The sequence below is a fragment of the Camelus ferus genome, chromosome 20 (assembly GCF_009834535.1).
Source record: "Camelus ferus isolate YT-003-E chromosome 20, BCGSAC_Cfer_1.0, whole genome shotgun sequence".
Classification (NCBI taxonomy): Eukaryota; Metazoa; Chordata; class Mammalia; order Artiodactyla; family Camelidae; genus Camelus; species Camelus ferus.
In genome coordinates this window covers 7,142,478-7,164,132 of record NC_045715.1, presented here as the reverse complement: position 1 = coordinate 7,164,132, position 21,655 = coordinate 7,142,478, and the positions used below count along the sequence as shown (strand labels likewise).

Genomic DNA, 21,655 nt, shown 5'->3' with positions numbered 1-21,655 from the left:
CGCGCGCTCTCCGCGCCAGGGGCGGGGCGGGGCGTGGGGCGGGGCGGGGCGTGGGGCGGGGCGGGGCGGGGCGGGTCTAGGGACAGAGTCCCGGCGCGCTCTCAGCGCCAGGGGCGGGGCCAGAGTCCCCGCTCGCTCTCAGCGCCAGGGGCGGGGCTTTGGGAGGAGCTTGCAGCTGGAAGCCCAGAATTTGCGCATCCCAGGGGCTGGGAGTAGCTGAAGTGTGTCCTGCAAGAAGGGCATGGGTCAGGGTTGCCCGCACTAGTCCCAGTTCTGAGCCAGCCAGGCCAGAAGCTGGAAGCTCAGAGTTGGAATCTGGGGTTGCCAGGGGCTTGAGCTGGGCGAGGCCTGCCCTGGGGTTGGGGGAGGGAGGAAAGGGGCTTCAGTGCGCTAGACGGGCGTCCCAGGCTGGATTCTGAAAGACTTGAGTGGGGACCCATTACCAGATGCAAGCCATCAGAGAGGACTATCACTCTAGCCTCATCAGGTGGCTTTGTAATTGAGCAGGAAGGACCCTATGGGACTTTACTAGGGTAGACCACCTCCCCTGTATCTTCTACTTTTACTCCTTTCCTAAGTACCAGGGTAATAGTCCCTGGTGCACACTTCCAGTGTTGTTTTACAGATGCTGAAACCACCAAAAAAATTTACTTGATAACCATAAGCACCCAGACCTACTGGTGCCTAAGGATTGATGTTAACCACCCCATTGCCTGAACAGGGCTGATCACAAGCCCTGCGACTCCAGTCGCTCACCTAGCCTTTAAAAATGCTTTGCTCGAACTCTTCACGGAGTTGGGGTTTTGTGGGCAGGAGCCCCCGTTCTCCTTGTTTGGCCCTGTGATTAACCTTTCTCTGCCCCAAACTCCCACATTTCAGTTTGTTCAGCCTCTCTGCACCACCTGCACATGAACTTGCATTTGTTACGTTTGCTGCTATGGAAAAGGGACTTTCTCCCTGCAGACGGTATGGTGGCCACAGACTAGACAATGCGGCTTCTTCTGGTGTTTGTTTTAGGGAGTGAGGCTACTAGAAAAGCATCTTAGAGGGGACAGGGGGTGAATTAAATCTCCATCTACCTCTGTGGTGCCCCCTGCCCACACATCATCTCCACACCCACTCCAGATCTGTTTCCCACACAATCATTCACTCAGTTGCTATACCACCACAAGATGGGTGTCATCCTTGACTTCCCTTTTTCATCCTCTACAAATATCAACAAGAATAGATCTAATACATAGAATCTTTGAGTGAAAAAGCAAATTGCAGCACATTATTGACTAGGGGAAAAAAATGCACAACGTGAGAGTTGTGAGGTAGTTTCACTTGGGGCAAAATGGGGCAGCCCAGGATAGCCTTTCAGACAGCTCTGAGGAAGTGCTCCAAGATATATGTGGTCTTGGTGAAGGAGCACAGTGCGCACAAGCATTTTGGCAGAAGGCTGCTCCTACTCATGAGGAGTAGGGGTCTCCATTAATGATTTTAGTGCTTTTCTAGACATGAGAAGAGGCAAGAAATTGGTCTCATAAAATCTTCTGAATATGTCTGACTATCTGTAGGCTTGTCCTGCTAGTTCTTCCCAGAGTGCTTATCCACTTCTGGTAAAGAAATGTGTTCAAGATTTTGTATTATATTAAGCTGTAATATTTTGAGAAAGACCTTTGCTTTACACAACAGTAAAAATTATATACTACATATTAACATACTATATATCACCGTAATAATATAGTAACATACAGCCTATCAAAAAGTTTTACCACTGTTTAAAAAAAAACCTGAAAGTGATTTTTAAGCTGTATATATTTCTTCAAAAGAAGAAATTACTTAGCCTTTACTTAGGAAAAAAAGTACATTTTGAAAAATTCTTCTCTAAGGAGAAGTCTGGGATTCACTGCACTGTCCATATTTTCTCCTTTTTTCTTTGCATTGTTCACATTTTCTTCTTTTTTCTCTTCTTTTTTCCCAACATTTCTACCATTTTCCTCTTCTTGGCTGTCACCAGGCTGTTTCCTTTTTTTCCCAACATTTCTACCATTTTCCTCTTCTTGGCTGACACCAGGCTGTTTCCTTTTGCTGGCTTGTCACCATTACCAGTTGAACCACATTTCTTCGTGCCAGGTTTTGACTGCCGCTCTCCCTCCTGCACCTCGTCACCAGATTCCTTTTTGTTGCTTTTGGACGGTTCTTCTTTACTTACTAAAACACAAGAGACAGTGCATTTAAAGACTATTTTTCCCTTTGAAGTAGCACAAACTGACGACAAAGTGAAGTTATCTGGTTCTCCTCCACTTCAACAATTCAAGAGATAACAGATTATTTAGTTTTTTTAAACGATCAATTTCATTTACCAGGAGGAGTCTCTGCATCTGGAGGCGGGCTTTCTCTCGTGTCTGTCGCTCTGTCTAGCCACACTCCAAGACAAGTCAACCTGGCATTAGTGTTTACTTCACAGAGTAAACATGGGGAGACCTTTTAAAACATAAGAAAGAAAACTGGTAACAACTATAACAACTAACACAGGAGAATTTTAAATCGTTACTTTCATTTTTCCATAAGCAAGTTACCTTAACTTAAAACTTACACTGTACTTTCCTGAGTACAAAATATACTGTTTAGAAAAAAATCCTTTATTTGGATTCATGATTCATTTGATTCTGTCCTTCACAAGGGACAACTTCTAAGAACTACTCCGATAAGGAAACGGACCATTTTATCTTGTTCATTTGTAGGTTTTAACAAAGAACCCTGCACAAAGTAGATACTCAACAAAGCACTTTCACAGAACGTGTCTATAAGAGGATGAAGAATAAACAACCAAGTCTCCATGGGGAAGACGACAAAGGGAATTTAACCTTCCAGTTACCTCGTTCAAAACTACTGTTGCTTCTGCAATTGATCAAAAATTCCTCCATTTTTTTTTCTAGTAATGGTAGTATTTTTATGCAACAAAATCTGACAGAGAACATTGATATATATAAAAGAGAAGAAACTAGCGCTTCTCGGATTGAAAGAGCAGGAGTTCTTGGGTCCTGCCAACCCGAGGCAGGGCTGCGGAACCCTAACTTCAAAACCACGAATATCAATCATGCCTGGAAGAGATTTTAAAAGTTTGAAGATCTATGTCTTATGACCTTCAAGGAGAATTCCACCTCATTTAACTCAGTGATACCAACAGTAAGACCTGCATTCGGTGTATTTACACTGTGCTAAGACACTGACCTTATCCTCGTGAAGCTTCCACATTTTGATGAAACCATCACTCGATGCTGTAACAATAACATGATGCTCTGGAGTCTCAAAACTGAATAGGTCTTTTACCCTAGAACAGAAATAGTAACACCGTAAAAGATCCTTTCTTCCAGATGGTATGATACTGCCAGAAACACTATGTCCACAGTCTCTTGGATTTTTCAATGCTTCAGTGTTTCCAAACTGCTCAACAAGTGATGCCTAAAATACCACATGCCTTCCAGTCCCATGAGTAGGTAAGTCACTTCAGGGTCTAAATTCCAAGGTAAAATTACCTGACAACCATACGTTAAGAAAAAGTTCCAAAGATGACGATGGATAACTATAAATAATCAGGTTATCACAGAGGAAACAAAGATACTTAAAGCCCCTTGCCTCAAGAAACTACAAAGTCAGCACAGAGAGAAAAGACAACAGGGATGACCCAGGGCCTCCTTTGCATCCATTTCTCCCACCTCCAGTCTGATCTAAGCTACTGTCATTTTTCTTCTGGATTATGGAGCAGACTAATTAGCCTCTCCGCTTCCATTTTTGTCCCCCAACAATTTTTTAAAATGTAAATCAAATCGTTACTCCAGGTTTAAAATTCTACAAAACTAGGAGCTGCTTAAAACACACCAAGCTCTTTCCTCCCCCAGGGCCACTGTGCCTACAGTTCTCTCCTCTCTGTAGAAATGGCTCATTTATCCCTAAGGTCTCACTCCTCCTTCCCCAATCACCCTATCTAAGGAAGTTACCCATTATTCTTATATCATAATACCTATTTCCTTCCTGTTATAATTATCTGCTTACTTATCTTATGTCTGTTGCCCCACTGCAATATAAGAGCCAGGAGAGTACAAGCTCTTGTCTCTCAGGTTCATCACTGAATACCTAGTGCAGCATCTCCTAAAGAATGCTCAGTGATTACTTGTTAAGTGAATGAATGAATGAATGAATGAATGGTCAAATATCACAAGTGCTATATAGCCTTGAAGAAGGCCATACTCTATGCTCACTTCCCAATACAGAGGAAAACCAGGGCCTGTATACTGATTGCAATATTCTGAGTATTTACAAAGAGATTTCTTAAAAGCTTAACTATTATTTAGAAAATAAAAACTACGAGTTACTTGAAACATAAAAGAACATGCAAACAAAACACATTAAGGTATAAGTGTACATGATCACCTTTTTCAGAATTACAGAGGAAGAAGCAGGGGCAGAGTCAGACAGAAGCGGGCTGGCTCCCAGCTCCGACACCTAAGAGGTGGGTCATCTCTGTCAAGTGACTTAATCGTTTACTCTGAGACTCATGTCTACCCACAGAGATGCAGTGAGCAGTAACAGGTTAACAGAGACTGGCCCCAGACAGGGCCAAGTGTCATTTATTTCCCCAGCAGGAAAAACAGGTAGTGCAGAAAGGGGCTGAAGTGGACAAGAAGGGAAAAGTGGAAGGACAGGAAGGGTGGGGGCAGAGCTCATGATGTTCGTTTGTCCCCTGTTCAAACAGGGTTGATCTGAAGCCTCAGGTCTAATGATACTGTTGGAAAATTAAATCTCTTGTGCAAGTGACTAGTCCTGATGACAACTTCACCACTTTGGCACTACTCAGGCCAAGATGACATCATTTCCACTATCTTTTGAGGCTCCAGAAGTCTTATCTATGTAGATGTGTCTGACTCTCTCTGCAACTGTTCATAAAAAACACACACCCCACTTTATGAAGCTATTTATAACACTTACTGAGACTCTACCCACACACACAGAGATTAGTGAGAAAAAAGTACCTGTTTTCATGAGCTTTAAATTCAGAGAGGCACACTAGTGAATCACAGTCAAAAACCCTTACAACTTCTTCATCTCCAGCCACGGCAAGGACAGACTCCTGGGAAGGAAAAAGAGTAAGACCCAGAATGTCATCTACAATCCCAGCCGTCACCATACACACTAACTCCCCTCGCTGATTTCTGATCACTTACTGAAAGGAACGTGACAGAAGATATTCTCTTTCCATTTGTGATGGTGCCACTAACAGATGCAGTGTCAAGCTGATAGACGTCTATTTTGTTCAGTATGACAACTACGTATCTCTCTCCTCTTGGGGACCACTCTACTATGTGAGCATCTGTAAGTCAGAAGAACAAAGCTGCTGTATTTCATAAATAAAAAATAAATTGATCAGGGTAATAATAAAAATAGCAAATATTTACACTGTGCATTTCACAGCCATTATCCCATTTAATCTCCACAACAAACTCATGGTATTTTGTGAGTTAAATTTTAGACAATGAACTAGTTCAAAGAATCATTAAGGTCATATGGGGATCCTAATCTAAAGAAGGAAAAGAAAGTATTTGCTCTCCGAGGGGCACCACCACTGTGCAGGGAATAAACAGACACATGCATGCGCACAAGAACACGTGTGTAAACACTAACATTCCATGAGGTTATCAAGAACATTCCAAACAAAAACACTCACTTTGTTTTATGTTTTTTATGAACGCTGATCTTCCTTCCACAAGATTCCATGTTCTGCAAAACAGGAAGCTCATTTACGGCACAATCACTGACTAGGTGTAGCGGTGAGCTTAACGAAGACTTGTGAAAATGTACTACTTGGCCATTTAGAAGAACTGCCTACTTTCTTACGGCAACACCAGAAATCCTTACTATCAAGCAAGGGTAAAAGTCCCTCTGTTCCCACAGCCCTTTCCTAAGCTGAATCCATTATGTTTTCAAAAGGTTTCACTCCTAAAATACTTTTTTTAGGACCACACTCTACATCAAGGCTTACGGCTGCAATGTAATGTGCGTGTCTGAGGTTAGAGCTTGTCATTCTTTTTCTTTCCATTATGAAAAGGTTCACTAGCTTTCAACCTTTCCCTTGTGTCAAAATCTCTTCAAATGCTGACAATGTGAGGTGATACAGAAATGGTACCTAGTTTCTGTGGTAAAAGACACCCCAGTGGTGGGTTCTTGCTGTATTTGGAAAACAGAGACCACAAGTTGATGAAGGTGCTCTTGGGCCTTAATAACTTACCTCAATGTCTTATCTGTTCCCACAGACAGGGCCAACTTGCCAGATGGGTGAATGGAAAGGGAGGTCACATGTCCTCTAAAAGGAAACCGACAGTTAGCCCTCAACTCCACTGGCACCTGGCAACCACCAGTGGGGAAGGCTGGACTCACTTGTGAGCTTTGATGGACTTCAGACACTCCCACTTCTTTGCATCCCAGACACAAATGAGTCCGTCCTCTGCCCCGCTGATTAAGTGCCTGTTGCCATAGAATTTCAAGCAAGTTATTGTGCCTGTGGAAGAACCAAGAGAGGCAAAACTCATACATTCATCTTTGAGTGCAAACTCCATTTCTCATTTGAAGGCTATGCTGCAGGAAGTAAAACAGCCAATGTCTTAATAATTACTGAAATATTCCTTTAAGTCTTCTGTGAAGAAATTAATTTTTTTCATATAAGGACACAAGTTTCAAGTCTATGCAAATATTTTCAGCAGAGTTTCCCTAGCTGTAGATATAGATTTGAACGAATTACCTTTCTTTCTCGCTTTACATCCCCATAATCATAAACTGAGATGGCTGGCGAGGCTTGTTTGAGCAGAAGTCAAACAAAACTAATGAGTTAATCTGGGAAACAAACCAGGATGTACCACCTCCTCCTCCCCCTCTAGACTAAGTGCCTCCCTGGTCTACCAAGACAGACTGTGGATGACTTCAGGACAAAGAACCACATGTTTTTCATTTGTGTATGTCCTGGCATAGAATCTGTTACATAACAGACCCAATAAATTGTTCAACTGAAGTCAAACTGTAAAGTCACAATACCATACCTCAACATTATTACCTTAAAGGAGACAATTTCCTTACCATTGTGATGCACTAGAGCCCCGTGGTCTATTTTCTTCTTCATGTCATAAATGTGAATTGTTTCATCTTTGCTCCCAGTGACTACAAAACGGCTATTTACAGCCACGGCTGACAAGGAGGCAGTGTGGGCGTGGTGAGTGAAGTCGGCCACAGGAGTCCATTTCTGCTGAAGAGTAAAACGAACACTCAGTGCCAGGCACCATCATGTCATAATTCTCCAGAAAGAGATAAGTGGTTTCACGACCCATGAAAACTACCAACGGTTCCCACAAACGGAGAAAAAGTTATGCAATGATAGGTAGATTCACATGAACAGACCATCTGAGAACTGAAAAAGGAAGCTAAAGCCAGGAGATGGGAAGGCAACGCTGAGTATCACGACTCCAAAAACATTAGGAAAATGGGACTCAGGGACTTTAAGGTCCCATCTAAGCCCTTAACTCCTTAATATATTTACTTATATGTGAGACTTCCATACCATTTGTTCACTGAAATGGTCAAATTTTGATTTGAATTTATTCACTCAAATACTTAATGACTACTATGTGTTTGGCATCATTTTAGGCAGTTGATATAGAGCAGTGAATGAAAGGAACAAAAGTCCTTATTCTAAAGGAGCTGCCATTCCTGGGGGAGAGAAAGACAAGACAAACATGATGTCACACAGCGATAAGTATAATGACAAGGCTTACAAAAAATAAACAGGATGAAAGTGGGTCTGCATTAGTACCTACATAAACCCTAGAGAATGACCAAGGATGAGGTCTCAGAGCACCACTTTTGCTGACACGTGATTTTGAGTAAAACGACAGCAACAGGCAGTCCTTCCGTCAATAAGGATTGAGGGGACCTCTTCTGAGCAAAGGCGCAACACTCCTGAGGAGCTGCTATGGCCATAAATCAAGGATTAATCTCTGCTTTAGTGTGTCACAGAAGGAATGTTGGTTATATGGGCTATTATTGCCTGACAATGTTTAGAAGCAGTACCAGGTAACAGTCAAGAGCTTCAAGTGTCATGGACAACTGAGGATTTGGGTCCCAGGTCTGCCAGTTATTAGCTCTGTTGCCTTGCGCAAGTCACTTAACCTAGTAAACTTCCTGTTCCCCATCCGTAAAATGAGGATAACTGTATCTGCCTTGGAGGGTTGCTGTGAGGGATCCTATGTGTCTGGATGTGGAAAGTAACATTATTACAAAGAGTGCAATCAGCAGCATCACCTTTAAGTATTCAGCGTGCCACATAATGGAGCAGGACCCAGTGGGGCCTTCCCCAGACAGACCCCTCTCCTATATCCTCTGCTTGTAGCTCCTCTCTGAAGTACCCAGATAACAGTATCTCACGCATATTTCTGGAGTTTTTCAGATGCTAAAAACCACCAAATGGAAGAAATTAACTATTCAACGACCAGGAGCACTTAGCCCCAGACTTTTTGGCACCTAAAGATTGATCACCTTCAACCAGAGAATTGTACACAACTGATCGCAGAGCCTGGGACGCCCCTCCCTCAGTTGGCCTTTAAAAATGCTCAGCTGAAACCCCTCCGGGAGCTTGGGGGGTTTTTTGGGGCATGAGCCACCCATTCTCCTGGCTTGGCCCAGTAATAAAGTTTTTTCTGCTCCAAACTCCAACGTTTTGGTATTTTTTGGCCTCACTGTGTCAGGCACATGGACTTGTGTTCGGTAACATTACCTTTCAGCCAAAGGCAGATTAATAACCAGAGTAAAAAACAAAATAAATAAAACCAATTGGTCAAGACATGTACTTCTAATTTTCTGGTTAATTCATGACTGACAGCTCAACTTCTTCGTAAAGACATACTCAATGAAATAGGTTTATAGGAAATACCTAGGATTGCTTAGGGAAAAAAACAGTACTGGTCTAAAAGTTGGGAAATCTTATTTCTAGTTCTTGCTATGTCCTAACTACCTGTTTGACTACTGTCAATTTACTTAATCTTTTAATTCATACACCTAGTAAAGTATCTATATTTTGCTGTAGTTTTTCTCCATGTATTTGCCTCCCTCATTTTCTCCTCATGTTGGGAAGCTCTCCAGTGCGGGATCCACACCTTTGGCTTCTTTGCACCTTCACTGCAAGCAGTGGCCCCATCACAGGGGTCCAATAATGAAATAGTGTCACTTTATCAATGAGGGATTTATCCAGATCCAGCTCCAATATTTTGTAAAATCCCAGGACAGGAACTCAATGAAAGAAGTAACTATTCTTTCATTAAATCCTGAACACCTCAACATGTCAACTCATAGGAGCGACCCTTACATTAATAATCTACAGCTCAGTGGCCTGTATGCAGAAACGCCAGCTTCCTTCGTGCACTGTAGTCAAAATATTTACTACAAAAGATAGACATCACGTTGTCTTATGAAACGCCTTCTCCATGTTTTAAAAGGCTAACGTATATTTTAAGTCTCCTGGGTTTCATTCATCAGTGAATCCCTAAGAGATCAGTGTGTTCACCTGAGGTACTGTGTTTACCTCCGCCGTGTGGGAACCAGGCCTGGCGTCGGCCTGCCCCAGCCCCGGCGGTCCCTCCGCGCGCAAGGTCTCACCTCGTGGTCGCCGCTCGCCTTGGGCTCCGGGTGCACAGCGAACCCAAACAGGACTTGCTCGTAGCAACCAGCCACCAGCTCCATCCAGCAGCGCACGTGCCTCCTCAGCAAGCCGGGCTCGGCGCAGCGGACAGTGACGAACGCGGACGCCGGAGGGAGAACGGTCCTTCCTGTGTCGGCGCTCAAATTGACGTCAAGACTGCGGGGCTGCCTTTTAAGTGCCTGAACCCGTGGGAAGGGGCTCAGGGCTCGAAGATGACGCGGAATTTCCAAGAGGAGAAAACGGAAGGACATCACACGATGAAGTTCTCATTTCAAGGAAGAAAAAAATTGGGGCCTAGCAGGCATATTCTAGGAAGCCTTGAGCTTGGCCCTTCTGAGGCGAGTGGGCGGGACATCCTCTGTGGAAGCCCCTCGTTTCCGGGGCGTCTACAGACGGGACGGAGGAGCTTCCGGTCTGGGCGGTAGGCGGGGAGGCGGTGTGCGGTGCAATTGGTCGATGTGGAGCCCTGTGTTTGGGGGTTTTTAGTACAGAGGGCAGCAGTTAGGTCTTCTTGTTGCGTGGGAAACCGTGGCGTGAACCTTTCTTGCTCACATTTTCTTCAACAGGGCAAGGAGGGGTGGAATTTAGGGTTCGCCGTTAGTAGAGCACTCCGATTTCCTCGTTCCCGTCCCGGCCGAATAATACCGTCCTGCACACCTTTCCTTCCAGCTTGGTTGTGGCTTGTCGAACTCTGGGGACATACTGGTCAGCACATCCTGGGGAGGGAGGAGGACTCTTTACTTGAGGGGAGTAAAGACACTACTTGGGGAAGAAGGGCTCAGTCATCCTTGATGAGGTTCCAGGAGGAAATCTCGTTCATTTCGTCTCACCACCTCCTCAGCTTCCGTGCAAAGTTAAATGTTAAAAGCGAAAGTAATCTTAATTAATAGTTAAAATTTTCTTGAGATGTGGAGATTTAGAGATGTGTTAGAAAGCACAGCTTCACACAGACTTCCAACAGAGTAAATCTTGGAGTGTAAAATTGTTCTCATATAAATGACCTAGCAGGTGGATGTGATGGATAGAAGTTGAAGCATACAGTTGCTGTTGACCCTTCAACCCCCACATTGGGGTTGTAATACAATCCTGTTGATGCAGGAAAATGGGGCGCAAGAGGATAGCCACCTCCCAGGTCCCAGGTGAGTCTCTGGGATGCACCCTGCCAAGTGAGGGTCCTTGGCTTCATGCAGGAAACAAAAAAGAGTAAGTCATCATTGAGTGAAAGGTTTATTCAGAGAGATGCACACTCCATAGGCAGTGCAGGCATCTCAGAAGGCCAGAGAGGCCAAGAGGCACAGGGGTGGAGGAGTTGGTTAAAGTAAAAGTAGGCACACACTCCATAGGCAGTGCGGGTGGTCTCAAAAGGAAAGAGAAAGGCTAAGACCTAGGGTACACATTCTTTGGGCGGAATGCAGACCATCTTTCTCAGAAGGGAGAGCAGTGGCCTCAGTGCATGGGGTCAGCTAGGAAAAATGAGATCGGATCTGAGGTGAGGGGGTTATTAGTTTTTATGGGATTGGTAACTTCACATGCCAACAAGTGAGAGGATTATTCCAACTACTTTGGGGAAAAGGCTGGGATTCCCAGGAATTGGGCCATCATCCACTTTTTGACCGTTTATGGTTAGTCTTGAAACTGTCATGGCACCTGTTCGAGTACCATTTAGCATGCTATTATATTTCAATAAGCATATATTGAAGCTCAAGTTCTGTTGGAGTTGAATCTTCCACCATTTTGGTAATAATTGTGGTGTCATCCTTTTAATGGTTGTGCCCTGCCCCCTCCCCTCCTGTCTCACTGTGGTGCCTAGACCTTTTTGTCTCTGAAGACATTTGTTCACTGGTGTTCTGAATCCTCTATAGGTTCATATTGCAGGTTTGTTTTAATTGATGCTGGTTTGGATCTTGTAGAAATGCTTTCATTTTGGTTGCTTTGATTGTCACTGCAGTGCAAGGGAGGCCATGCCTTCTGCACACTTTGGCGATTCCATGTGTAAGCCTTCCTCAGGCACTGAAATGCTGAAGTCCAACTCATTGTCAGTTTCTTGGAAACTGTGTTAGCTGTTTCACAATATAGCATACTGTAGCACACACCCAAGATATTGCAGGTTTGGTTCCAGACCACTGTAATAAAGTCACACGAATTTTTTGGTTTCCCAGTGCATATAAAAGTTATGTTTACGCCATACTGTAGTCTGTTAAGTGTGCGATAGCATTATGTCCCCCTCCAAAATCCCCAATGTACATATCTTAATTTAAAAAATACTTTATTGATAAAAAATGCTAACCATCATCTGAGGCTTCAGCCAGTCCTAGTGGTAACATCAAAGATCACTGATCACCATAACAAATAGAATAATAATAAACAAGTTTGAAATATTGCAAGAATCACCAAAATGTGAGAGAGACAAAAGGATCAAATGGTGTTGGAAAAATGGTGCCAATAGAACTGCTCTGTGCAGGGTTGCCACAAACCTTCAGTTTGTGAAAAATGCAGTATCTGTAAAAATAGCTACGGGAATATATCCAGAGAAAACTCTAATTCAAAAAGATACATGCACCCCAGTGTTCACAGCAGCGCTATTTACAATAGCCAAAACATGAAAGCAACCTAATGTCCATCAACAGATGACTGGATAAAGAAATAGTGTGTGTGTACATGTGTGTGTGTGTATATATATATACACATACATACATACACTATATATACACACACATATATACATTCAATGGAATACTACTCAGCTGTTAAAAAGAATGAAATAATGCCATTTGCAGCAACATGGATGGACCTGGAGATGATCAGACTAAGTAAAGTAAGTCGGAGAAAGACATCATATGATATCAATTATATGTGGAATCTAAAAAAACATGATACAAACGAACTTATTTACAAACCAGAAATAGACTCACAGACATAGAAAACAAAGTATGGTTACCAAAGGGCAAAGGGAGGGGAGGGATAAATTAGGAGTTTGGGATTAACATATACACTACTATATACGGAATAGATAAACAAGTTTCTACTGTATAGCACAGAGAACTATATTTAATATCTTGTAATAACCCATAATGGAAAAGAATCTTAAAAAGAATGTATACATATATATGTGTAACTGAATCACTTTGCTGTACATCTAAAACTAACAACATTGTAAGTCAACTATACTTCAATGAGAAGAGATGCAGTGTCTGTAAAGCACAGTAAAGGGAAGTGCAATAAAATGAGGCATACCTGTAATTCCTTCACGTTGTGCTGGTTATCTTTACTATGGTACACAAAGTTACAAGTTATTCTATTTATTTTCCTGACGTCAGAGGACTGAATTGCTGGAGAGGGTTTCCCCTGGGCTTGGGACAGAGAATAAGTAAGCTGGACATTTCTTTGAAGTCTTATATCTTATCTTTAAATATGTGACTTTTTACACTTTATTCCATGACATAGCTTTATTTTAATGGGAAGTAATATTCTCTCATCCAACAAGAAAAAAAAAAAAAACCTTTGAGTAAACCTGTTTCAAAATCACATGCTTTATGTAGTTCTGGTGCTTCTGAAATCCCCCTGGGGCCCTGCCTCATTACCCCAGGGAAATCTCAACTGCTGTTTGAGAAGAAATAACACTGATTTGAAATTAATTTTAATATGTCACTCTATCAGGATAATTACCATACTCAGCATCTATTACCAGATTGTCACACATTTACCTGCTTAAACATCTGTCACATTTTAGAGAAAACCTTGTGGCTTAAAAAAGTCTTTTGCTCCAGCCAGGAATCTTTTAGAATACAGTTGGTTCAAAAATGAAAACCATAGTGCAAGCAACATAAACATAACTTAGAGCGGTCTACTTTTTGTTTCTTTATGTGACAAATCAGTAGAGTCAATCAGAGAGCTCAGAAGACCTTACAGCATCTAGTCCAGGTGTTCCAAATCTGGGGGAGTTCATGGATAAGCTTTTGGGGCTGTGAATCCCTGAAATCGTATGCAAAATTGTGCATGTACATTTATGAAGGAAAGCACTGATACAGTTTCATTACTTTTTCAAAAAATATTGGTACCTCAAAGTCTAAAATACACTCATCCGGTCTGCGGTTATCAGTGCTGAAGTAGGTCCAGAAAAGGAACTCTTTCAAAACCACATAGCCAAGTAGCGACAGACGCCGCGGTGTGGCTTTTTACGTGTCCTTGGGCTCAAACCTCCTCTTGAACCAAGAAGAGAAGTGCTTTTTCATTGTCTAAAGAAAAACACACAACACAATATTCTCTACCTGCTCAGCTGGATTCAAACGGAGCACACTTCCTGCAGAACCTCCTGTTCTCTCTCCAAACACAGGATGTAAAAAGCCATTCATTCAGTCTCATGCTTGTGAAAACTGCAGTTGCCAAGAAACAGCCCACTGTTCAGGGTTCATTAACACCAGAGAACAACAGGATATTCAGTGTTGCCTTTAAATTATTGATAGAAAAGCTTTTTACGCTTGATTCATGCAGTGATTTATTCATTCATTCAACAAATATTTATTGAGTGCCTGGCTTTGGTTTGCTAAAGAAAAAAGAGCCAGTTTTTGTTTTTTGGGGAGGGAGGGCGGTGCTAGGTGGCTGAAAGCAGGATAGAGTGGAGATAAACTGGCCCTGTTAGCAATATCATGTGAGTCTAATATTCCACAGTGTGACAGGTAGCAAGGCTGTTAAATTTGGAGACTACAGAGCTTGCAGGTGCTCTATTCCCAGAGGACTTCAGTCTCCTCTGCAGGCAGAGCTCAGGGAAACAGAGAGAGTGGGCTACTTCCCCTGGACACTGGCCTGGTAGAAATTCACTGCACCTGCTTCATGGGACTGATCCAGGTGAACCCTGAGAAGTTTGCATTTGTGGCTGTTAGAGGGCAAAGCAATATTTGTGACCTCTTCTTCTCACCGTCATCTGCAAAACGCTTGGATGTCCATCTTCATCTCTGGAGCCTTGCTCATGGTCTTGGGTGCCCCAGCCCTGGCCATTGTCCTGGGTGGGTTCAAGGTGTCACAGTGGCCTCTCCCTCCCTCAGCCTCCTTACCATCTTATCATGAATGTTCACCTCCCACATTCCTTTCCAAATGCAGCTCCATCTCTCACCCATTCATAGCCAAAATTCTGACCTTTTTATAAAAAAAAATCAGTCCTTAAAGAAGAGACAAAAAATAACAATATTAAAAGTTTTCACTAAAGAATCCTTAACTGATATGTTGCATTTGATTTCTAAGCTGCTATAGTAGCTAAGAATTGTTTTTAACTCCCTATCACTTAAAACAACAGTGGCTTAAACAAGACACATTTCTTAAGTGGAAGGCAGGTAGCTTAGTCTAGTGCTGGAACAGGAAGTCTGTGGTCCTCAGGGATCCAGATCTGTTCTTCCTTTAGCTCCTGTACTTGGGTGCGTGACTTCCTCCTCGACATCACCTCATGGGCCGAGAGAGGTGCTGAGTTATTTTGGCTCCAACAGTCGTATCTGTAATCTTAGCACTAGGCCTGGACAGGGGAAGTCCAAAAAGGCCTGCTTCCAGCTGAGCAATCTCCCTCTGCCCACAGAGCCTTCCTCCATCCTCTTATAACCACTCTGTTTACACCGGATTAGCCACACTTTGGCCACCTGGCCACATCTACCTGCAAAGAGGGAACCAGGAAATGCAGACTTTTAGCAGGACCTGTGGCCACCCCCCTGCAAATAAAATCAGGGCTCTGTTATTAAGCAAGGAAAGGAAACTGGACATTGGGTGGCACGAAGCAAGGTGTGCACAGCTGCTGACCAACACCTCCCTTGAAGACACAGGGAAATCTGCTGAGTATAAGCCCCACTGTCTCACCAACGCCAGGCACCTGCCTTGCGTATTGTAGGTGCTCAGTAAATGCTGGGTGAATGACTGATCTGAATTCATCATGATTATTATTTTTCACATCACAAGTGACTATAGAATACATTAAGCACTTGAATAGTGGAATAGTGAGGTAACAGTGGGACGGGTATTAACAAGCTACAAGGAAATGGCCAAACCCTAAGGGCCCCTGTTTAGACTCAAAAGCTATCTTCTTAAATGTTGACACTTTGTGTAGCCTTGCTTCTTAAAGTGCATGGGAGCTGGCTAGAAAGGCAGAATGTGAGGCTCCATGCCAAATCTCTGGAATCTGAACCCACATTTTAAACACACTCGGGTAATCTGAATGTGCACTCATGTTTAGGAAGCCCTGCTTTATCATGCTTTTAAAAAAATATATTGAACCACAGAAATACTTCTTTAAAATTTTTTCCTGCACTTAAATTAAGGTAAGGGTGTGTGTGTGTGTGGGGGGGGGGATTGAGATAATGATTTCAACCTGCAGGGGATGTTAAAAAAAAAGAAGTCCACTCGATGCTAGTTCCAATAGTTATTCTTTGCAGATAACTGAGTTGAGGAGGGAATCAAACTGCAATATTTGTCTTAAGGTTTTAAAGATTAAAAGTGCTTTTCTTACCTATTAGCACACTCCCTCTCTGTCACCCTCTCCCCCATACCCTCGCCCTTCTGGCTGGCTTCCCCAGGCCTGATCACTGGGGGAGGGGACTGGCAGCTCCTTGCAGACTTGTTGCAGGAGCTCCCACAGGTGACCCCAGTGCACTCCTGCCCCACCCACTCCTTAACCCACACTGTCACGAAAGTCATGGAATTAATCACCTGCCAGGAATTGCCACTGAAGATAATTGCTATCTCTGTGGGCTGCTGTCAGAGTTATTTGTTGGGTTGAGAGAGTTTACACCAGGAGCTGGAATTTGCGATGCGGGAGTAAAAACTCTGGATTCCTGGCCTCGATTTATGTCTGGGTAATGGCTGGACAGGAGCGTTTTGCAGGTTTTGGTCTAGCTCCACAAAATAATTATTATTGGTACTGGCAAAGGTGAGCTGATTTTTCCTACTCTGAACAAAAATGAAGGCCTATACTGTTCTATTTCGTATACAATCTTCAGCAATTTACAAACTATTGCTTTGAAAGTAGGTGTTCTTAAAACAGTGAAAGCAGAAATCGTCCTTACCTGTAAGGTCTGGGAAAGAAGAGAGAGTCCTCGGGGTTTGAATGATTCTGCCTGATTGGGTGATGGTGTGTTTCCGGTCCTCTCCCCTCTGTCCATAGAGTGAAGCCAGACTTCCAGCCCTACCAGGGTTACCCCTTTGGCAACTGGTACGAGCAGCAGCACGGCTGTTACTCTCCTTCCGGCTGCAGCTGTGGTTATGCACTGGATGGAAATGGACCCAGCCTTTATTCTGCGCGTGAGACCCCTGGACACCCAGCTGAACCTTTGCTCCCACTCCAGGTACCCCTTGCTGGCATGAATACTGTGTAGTTCTCATGCCCTTAGTGGAAGCACCTTTTTCTTATCTTCATGCCTCCAGATCCTCTCATTCAGATTCCCACAGCCATGGTTTCTGCTCCCTCATTTGGTCCCAGAGAGTAAAAGCTGACGACCTGAGAAATGTTGACTTGCAAACAATTTATGTCCTCACTGTTTTCCGAAAACAAAATCATAGGCTGGTGCTGTCTGTGCTACTAAATTGAAGATTATCATCATTCAATAGCTTTTACTCTTAAATACTTGAAATAGGACAAGAGGTAGTTTTTGTTTTGTTTTGTTTTGCTACAGCAGTGAACATTAACATGCTTGAAAAAGGCATTAAAAAAAAATCTTCCTTTTTGATTGCTGAAGTAACGGATCGCTTTGAAAGATGTATTGGATTAAGGGAAAGTCTCCCCTGCTCCTCCCTCTCCCCTCTTCCCTCCCCACTCAGAAGAAAGCGTTGTTCAAGTGGATTCGCATCCTCCAGATTTTTCTCTCGTACTCTCACTGAGTCAGTGTGATTGGACTTTACTTCTGTTTGGGGAGTTGGGGGCGCATTGGGCAAGAACGGACTGTGAAGCATATGCCTGCTGGCTTCCTCCTTGCCGCTCCTGCTTACAAGCTGCACCAGGAGGGATTCCCTTAAAAGCCGCCCATTTGAATGCGCTGTGATTTTAGCTCATCACTTATCCGCTGACATTTCAAATGTATCCAGTGCTTTAACAAACTGCCTTTTACTATTTTCAAGATTCAAGTGGTTTGGGGCTAAGTAAAAAATGTCTCAAGTGTAAGATCTGGGGTAAAGAATATAACATTTAAAACTCTAAACGGCAAACTTGTCTCCAAAAAGCCTGAGTTTACACTTTCCATTAACGACATGGCTTGCTCCTCCGTGTTTTTCTGTGTGTGATGAGCAGGACTGACAGGTGAGGAAGGCATTTGCTTTTTCCTGGGGGCAAATACCTTTCAAATGCTTGTTAGTATCTGTGTTCTGTGGCTTCCTTGATGTCCTTTGTCTGCCTTTTCTCTGTTGGGCTGTGCCCCTCCCTTTTTGGTGACTGTGTGAGATATTTACATATTAGGGAAATTAGCACTTTGCAGTCAGAGTGTTACAAATTTTTCTCCCCAAATTGTTTCCTACCAGTAACACTCTGTATGATGGCCTTGGCTTTGACACCAGAGTTGGGTTAATACTTAAGCCCTGTTTTTAAAACTTGCCTTAACTTGGTGTGTTTTTTTTTTTTTTTTTCCGCTCAGACTTTCATTTCCAATTCTTCAAGTCTGTTTTAGGTGTGCCTCTTATATAAAATATCTTGTTAAATATCTTGGCTTTTCTTTTTCTTTTTCAACCCAATTTGGGTTTTAGCCTTTTAGCAGATATTTGCTATTGCATCACTGAAAAAAATCTTTTGCTGTATTGCCTGAGGTTTTGTCACATTTATTTTCTTTCATCCTCTTTCTGTGCTCTTTTGGGAGATGGTCTACCTGCCGTCTTGTGATTACCTTTCTATCTTTAAACAGGGAAGTATAGGTTTGAGTATATTGTCAACTTCAGAAATGAACGTACTTCTTGATTTCCCTCCAGTCATGAGAAAACTAAGAAAACAACCTACAGAGAAATTATAAAAAGACAATAAGAAACAAAAAAAGAAACAAAAATTAAAAAGAAGTGAACATCCTTTTTTTCCTCGCCCTGCCCCTCCTTCCTCTTCCTTCTCTCCATATTTGTTGGCATGTACTGTTTTTTTTTTAATCTCACTTCCTAGTAAATGATTACTATAACATGCAGTTTTCTTTCAAGAATTAGAAATATATTTTCCTTGGTGGCTATGGTTACCAAACTTGAGCCACCTGCCTGCTATCCTGGTGGGAATTCCCAGTTATGAAGCTGGTCAGCAAAATTCAAGATGGTAAGGTCCCGGGGTGGGGGAGGGGGGGTGTTTTTCCCTCACAAGCCTTCCCTAACGTCGTCGTCCCTGATAGAGTGTGTCCTCTACGAGATGCCATCACTTTACTGCCCATTTCCCCCTCTGCAGGATTCCTGTGTCCACAGTCCTTATCTCCCCAAGTTGAGGAGTTAGCCCCCGGGAGCCATCTCCGTTTTGACACTGAATCTTGCTTAAAATTCCTGAAAGTGGATGTCTTCAAAATAATCCTCAGGTCTTTGGGGTCCATCAGCACAATGTTCCCACACTATGTCTAGCAGAGGAGAATGATTTATAGGTGGTTGAAAGACCAGAACACTTGCTCGGTTGAACCTCAGACCAGAGAGAAATCTCTGTCTCCAGATCACTTCTACTCCCTGCGCACTGGTCACGGAGGGCCCACATTTACCAGAGCACACACTGAAAAGGAGGAAATGTGGGATTTCTTGGACACTGTAGTATAAGAAAGGCCTCATTTAAGCGCATATTCTGGCTGTCTTAGCCATTTCTAAATAGAAAAAATGCACCAATGGTATGATTGAATTTATGACAACCATGTCATTAACTTTCCCAACTAGGATTTATTTTGGTATGAAAGGGAGTCATCCTTTCAGATACACTGAAAAGAAGAAAGAGTGGATCCTGGGCTTTCGATATTATGGTGCTCTTATTAGCAAGGGAGGCTTAATTAAGTTCATTGGTGCCAGGAGCTAACTTGGCCCTTCCTGGATGGGGTGGTTCCTGGGAGCAGCTGTGCATCCTTGACAGACAGATCCCAGCAGGTGCCTATAGAGAGGAGTTGTAAAAACTTACACAGTCCCAGGAGACCCCACAGAGCCTTGATAAACTAACTGAGATGTATCTGGGGAGTGCTTCTAGAACTTAACATTAAGAAGTTAACTGATGGGTTTGCTTTTCTGTGGCCTCAGCCTTTCCTTAGGCACCTACTGTCCTGGTCCTTAGCTGAGCTGTGGGGTTGGGGATGTGATTAGAAGGCCATGAGGGAATGTGTTGATGGAGACTTTGCAGACTGTCATCTGGAAGGAAGGGCAGAGCTCGAGGTAGAGAGTTGGGTCCCTAGTCTGATGCAGGGTCCCTGTTGCACAGGCCCAGGATGCTAGTTAGTTCCCCGAAACTTCAGAGAGGCCGAAGGCGCTGTCTGATGCTCCTCCTTTGTGACTTTCCTTCTGTTGACTCAGTTCACCCATTAAATGAGTCTCATATCATTTGAAGATTCTTTCATCAAGATTCAAAATCGAATTGATCAAAAGGGAGTTTAGGGTCATAGATATTATTTTTGAGAGCTTCCAAGAAAGTGTGTCGATAGTAACCATTTCTGTAAAATTCTTTTTTCTTAAAATACTGATTTTCATTGTAGGGAACCACAGCTCTGGCTGAAAACCCAGATGAAGATTCGCTAGAAGGTAACAGAAACTCTGTGTCGCACTAGTTGAAAACAAAACAAACCCCTTTTCCAGGTTCCTCATTCACTCTGGCTAGAACCTGAGAGATCCTACTGGAAAATTCCAGTGTTCTGTTTCTGAATTAATTGCCATGAACAGTTTATTCACTTACATCAAACTGTTAGCTAAATAGATAGAGCATCATATTTATTTTTTCAAAGCTGTGTCACAGGGATTTGGTTCTGGCTTACTCTTTGGTACCATATCCACCCACGTGCTCATGCCAGAAACTCAGGACTCATCCTTGACCCTTCCTTTGCCTTTTGCTCCAAATTGAAGGCATTTCCAAATACTGTCCATTCATCTCCAAATTCTCTCTCAATTCCGTATGTTTTCTCCATCTCTTCCACCATCTATATGCTCTTTGAGTCTGGTAGTACTAGTTCTTTAATAGCTGCAATTTCTATTTTCGAGTCTGGTTAAAAGTAAACACACAATTTAAAAATTTTAGCCTTCAATATCTGTAACATTTCCTGCTAATATTTTTTAAAACTTTAATTTTAAGCTATTTCTAAAATGTTTCCTGTAAAACTCTATTTTTTTAATATGTATTATTGGTATTATTGCAGATCCAAATCTCCATTTGAATATTGAGGAGTTAAACAAAGAATTTATGGAGGAAAGTGAAGAATTCTACGACTCTCTCATGAATTGCCACTGGCAGCCCCTGGATACAGTTCACTCTGAAATCCCAGATGAGACTCCGGAAAAGAAAGATGTTCATTAAGCTACCCAGATAGCATATTCATCGTATTTTGATTTTTGTGTTTGTTAAAAAAAAAAAAATTCTCCCAGGAATGTGTTGGATTCTGTATGTAAATCCAGGAATGTATCGGATTCCATATGTAAATACAGATTTCCAGGACTTCAGTGTGATTGACATGAGAGAATGTAATCTAAATAAACTTGACCAGCATATTCATTTCTGAAAGTGTGTTATATTACGTAAGTGCCCGAAGAGGTCACAGAACTAGCAAACAGGCTGCACTGTAAGACATTTGATAATAGGTCTCATATGAGATGGGCCTGACCTGCACTGATGGTGGCACTAGCTATGTGGCTTGAATGTGTGTTTGGTTAGCACATGTTCTATTGACTTTACCATTCTGTGTGTATGTACATTTTTTGAACCATTGAGAGTATGGTGGAGACATCAAGCTACCTTATACGCTAACCACTTTGCTACTTCCTAAGGACAAAGAA

General features: G+C 42.8%; 2 protein-coding genes across 5 annotated transcripts; one reads left to right on the top strand and one right to left on the bottom strand.

Annotated features, from left to right (window-relative positions):
* Positions 1-1,621: 1,621 nt before the first annotated feature.
* On the bottom strand, positions 1,622-9,858 carry PAK1IP1 (PAK1 interacting protein 1). Of its 3 annotated transcripts, none has more exons than XM_032462488.1 (10): positions 9,682-9,858; positions 7,114-7,279; positions 6,421-6,541; positions 6,272-6,346; positions 5,711-5,763; positions 5,211-5,356; positions 5,019-5,116; positions 3,220-3,319; positions 2,349-2,472; positions 1,622-2,196 (listed from the first exon to the last, which is right to left on the bottom strand). In XM_032462488.1, exons 1-10 carry the CDS (start codon positions 9,763-9,765, stop codon positions 1,931-1,933), a joined length of 1,233 nt encoding a protein of 410 aa, XP_032318379.1. In that variant the 5' UTR covers positions 9,766-9,858; the 3' UTR covers positions 1,622-1,930. The 3 variants fall into 3 exon arrangements, with proteins under 3 accessions (XP_032318379.1, XP_032318381.1, XP_032318380.1); XM_032462490.1 differs by having other exon boundaries at positions 7,114-7,276; positions 9,682-9,854; XM_032462489.1 differs by having other exon boundaries at positions 2,349-2,469; positions 9,682-9,853.
* Positions 9,859-10,296: 438 nt separating this feature from the next.
* Positions 10,297-21,370, top strand: C20H6orf52 (chromosome 20 C6orf52 homolog). 2 transcript variants are annotated; one of them, XM_032462492.1, is made up of 4 exons: positions 10,297-10,863; positions 16,863-17,043; positions 20,368-20,413; positions 21,022-21,370. In XM_032462492.1, the coding sequence occupies exons 1-4, from the start codon at positions 10,817-10,819 to the stop codon at positions 21,177-21,179; spliced, it is 432 nt and encodes a 143-aa protein (XP_032318383.1). In that variant the 5' UTR covers positions 10,297-10,816; the 3' UTR covers positions 21,180-21,370. The 2 variants fall into 2 exon arrangements, with proteins under 2 accessions (XP_032318383.1, XP_032318382.1); XM_032462491.1 differs by lacking the exon at positions 10,297-10,863 and adding an exon at positions 16,543-16,628.
* Positions 21,371-21,655: the final 285 nt, after the last annotated feature.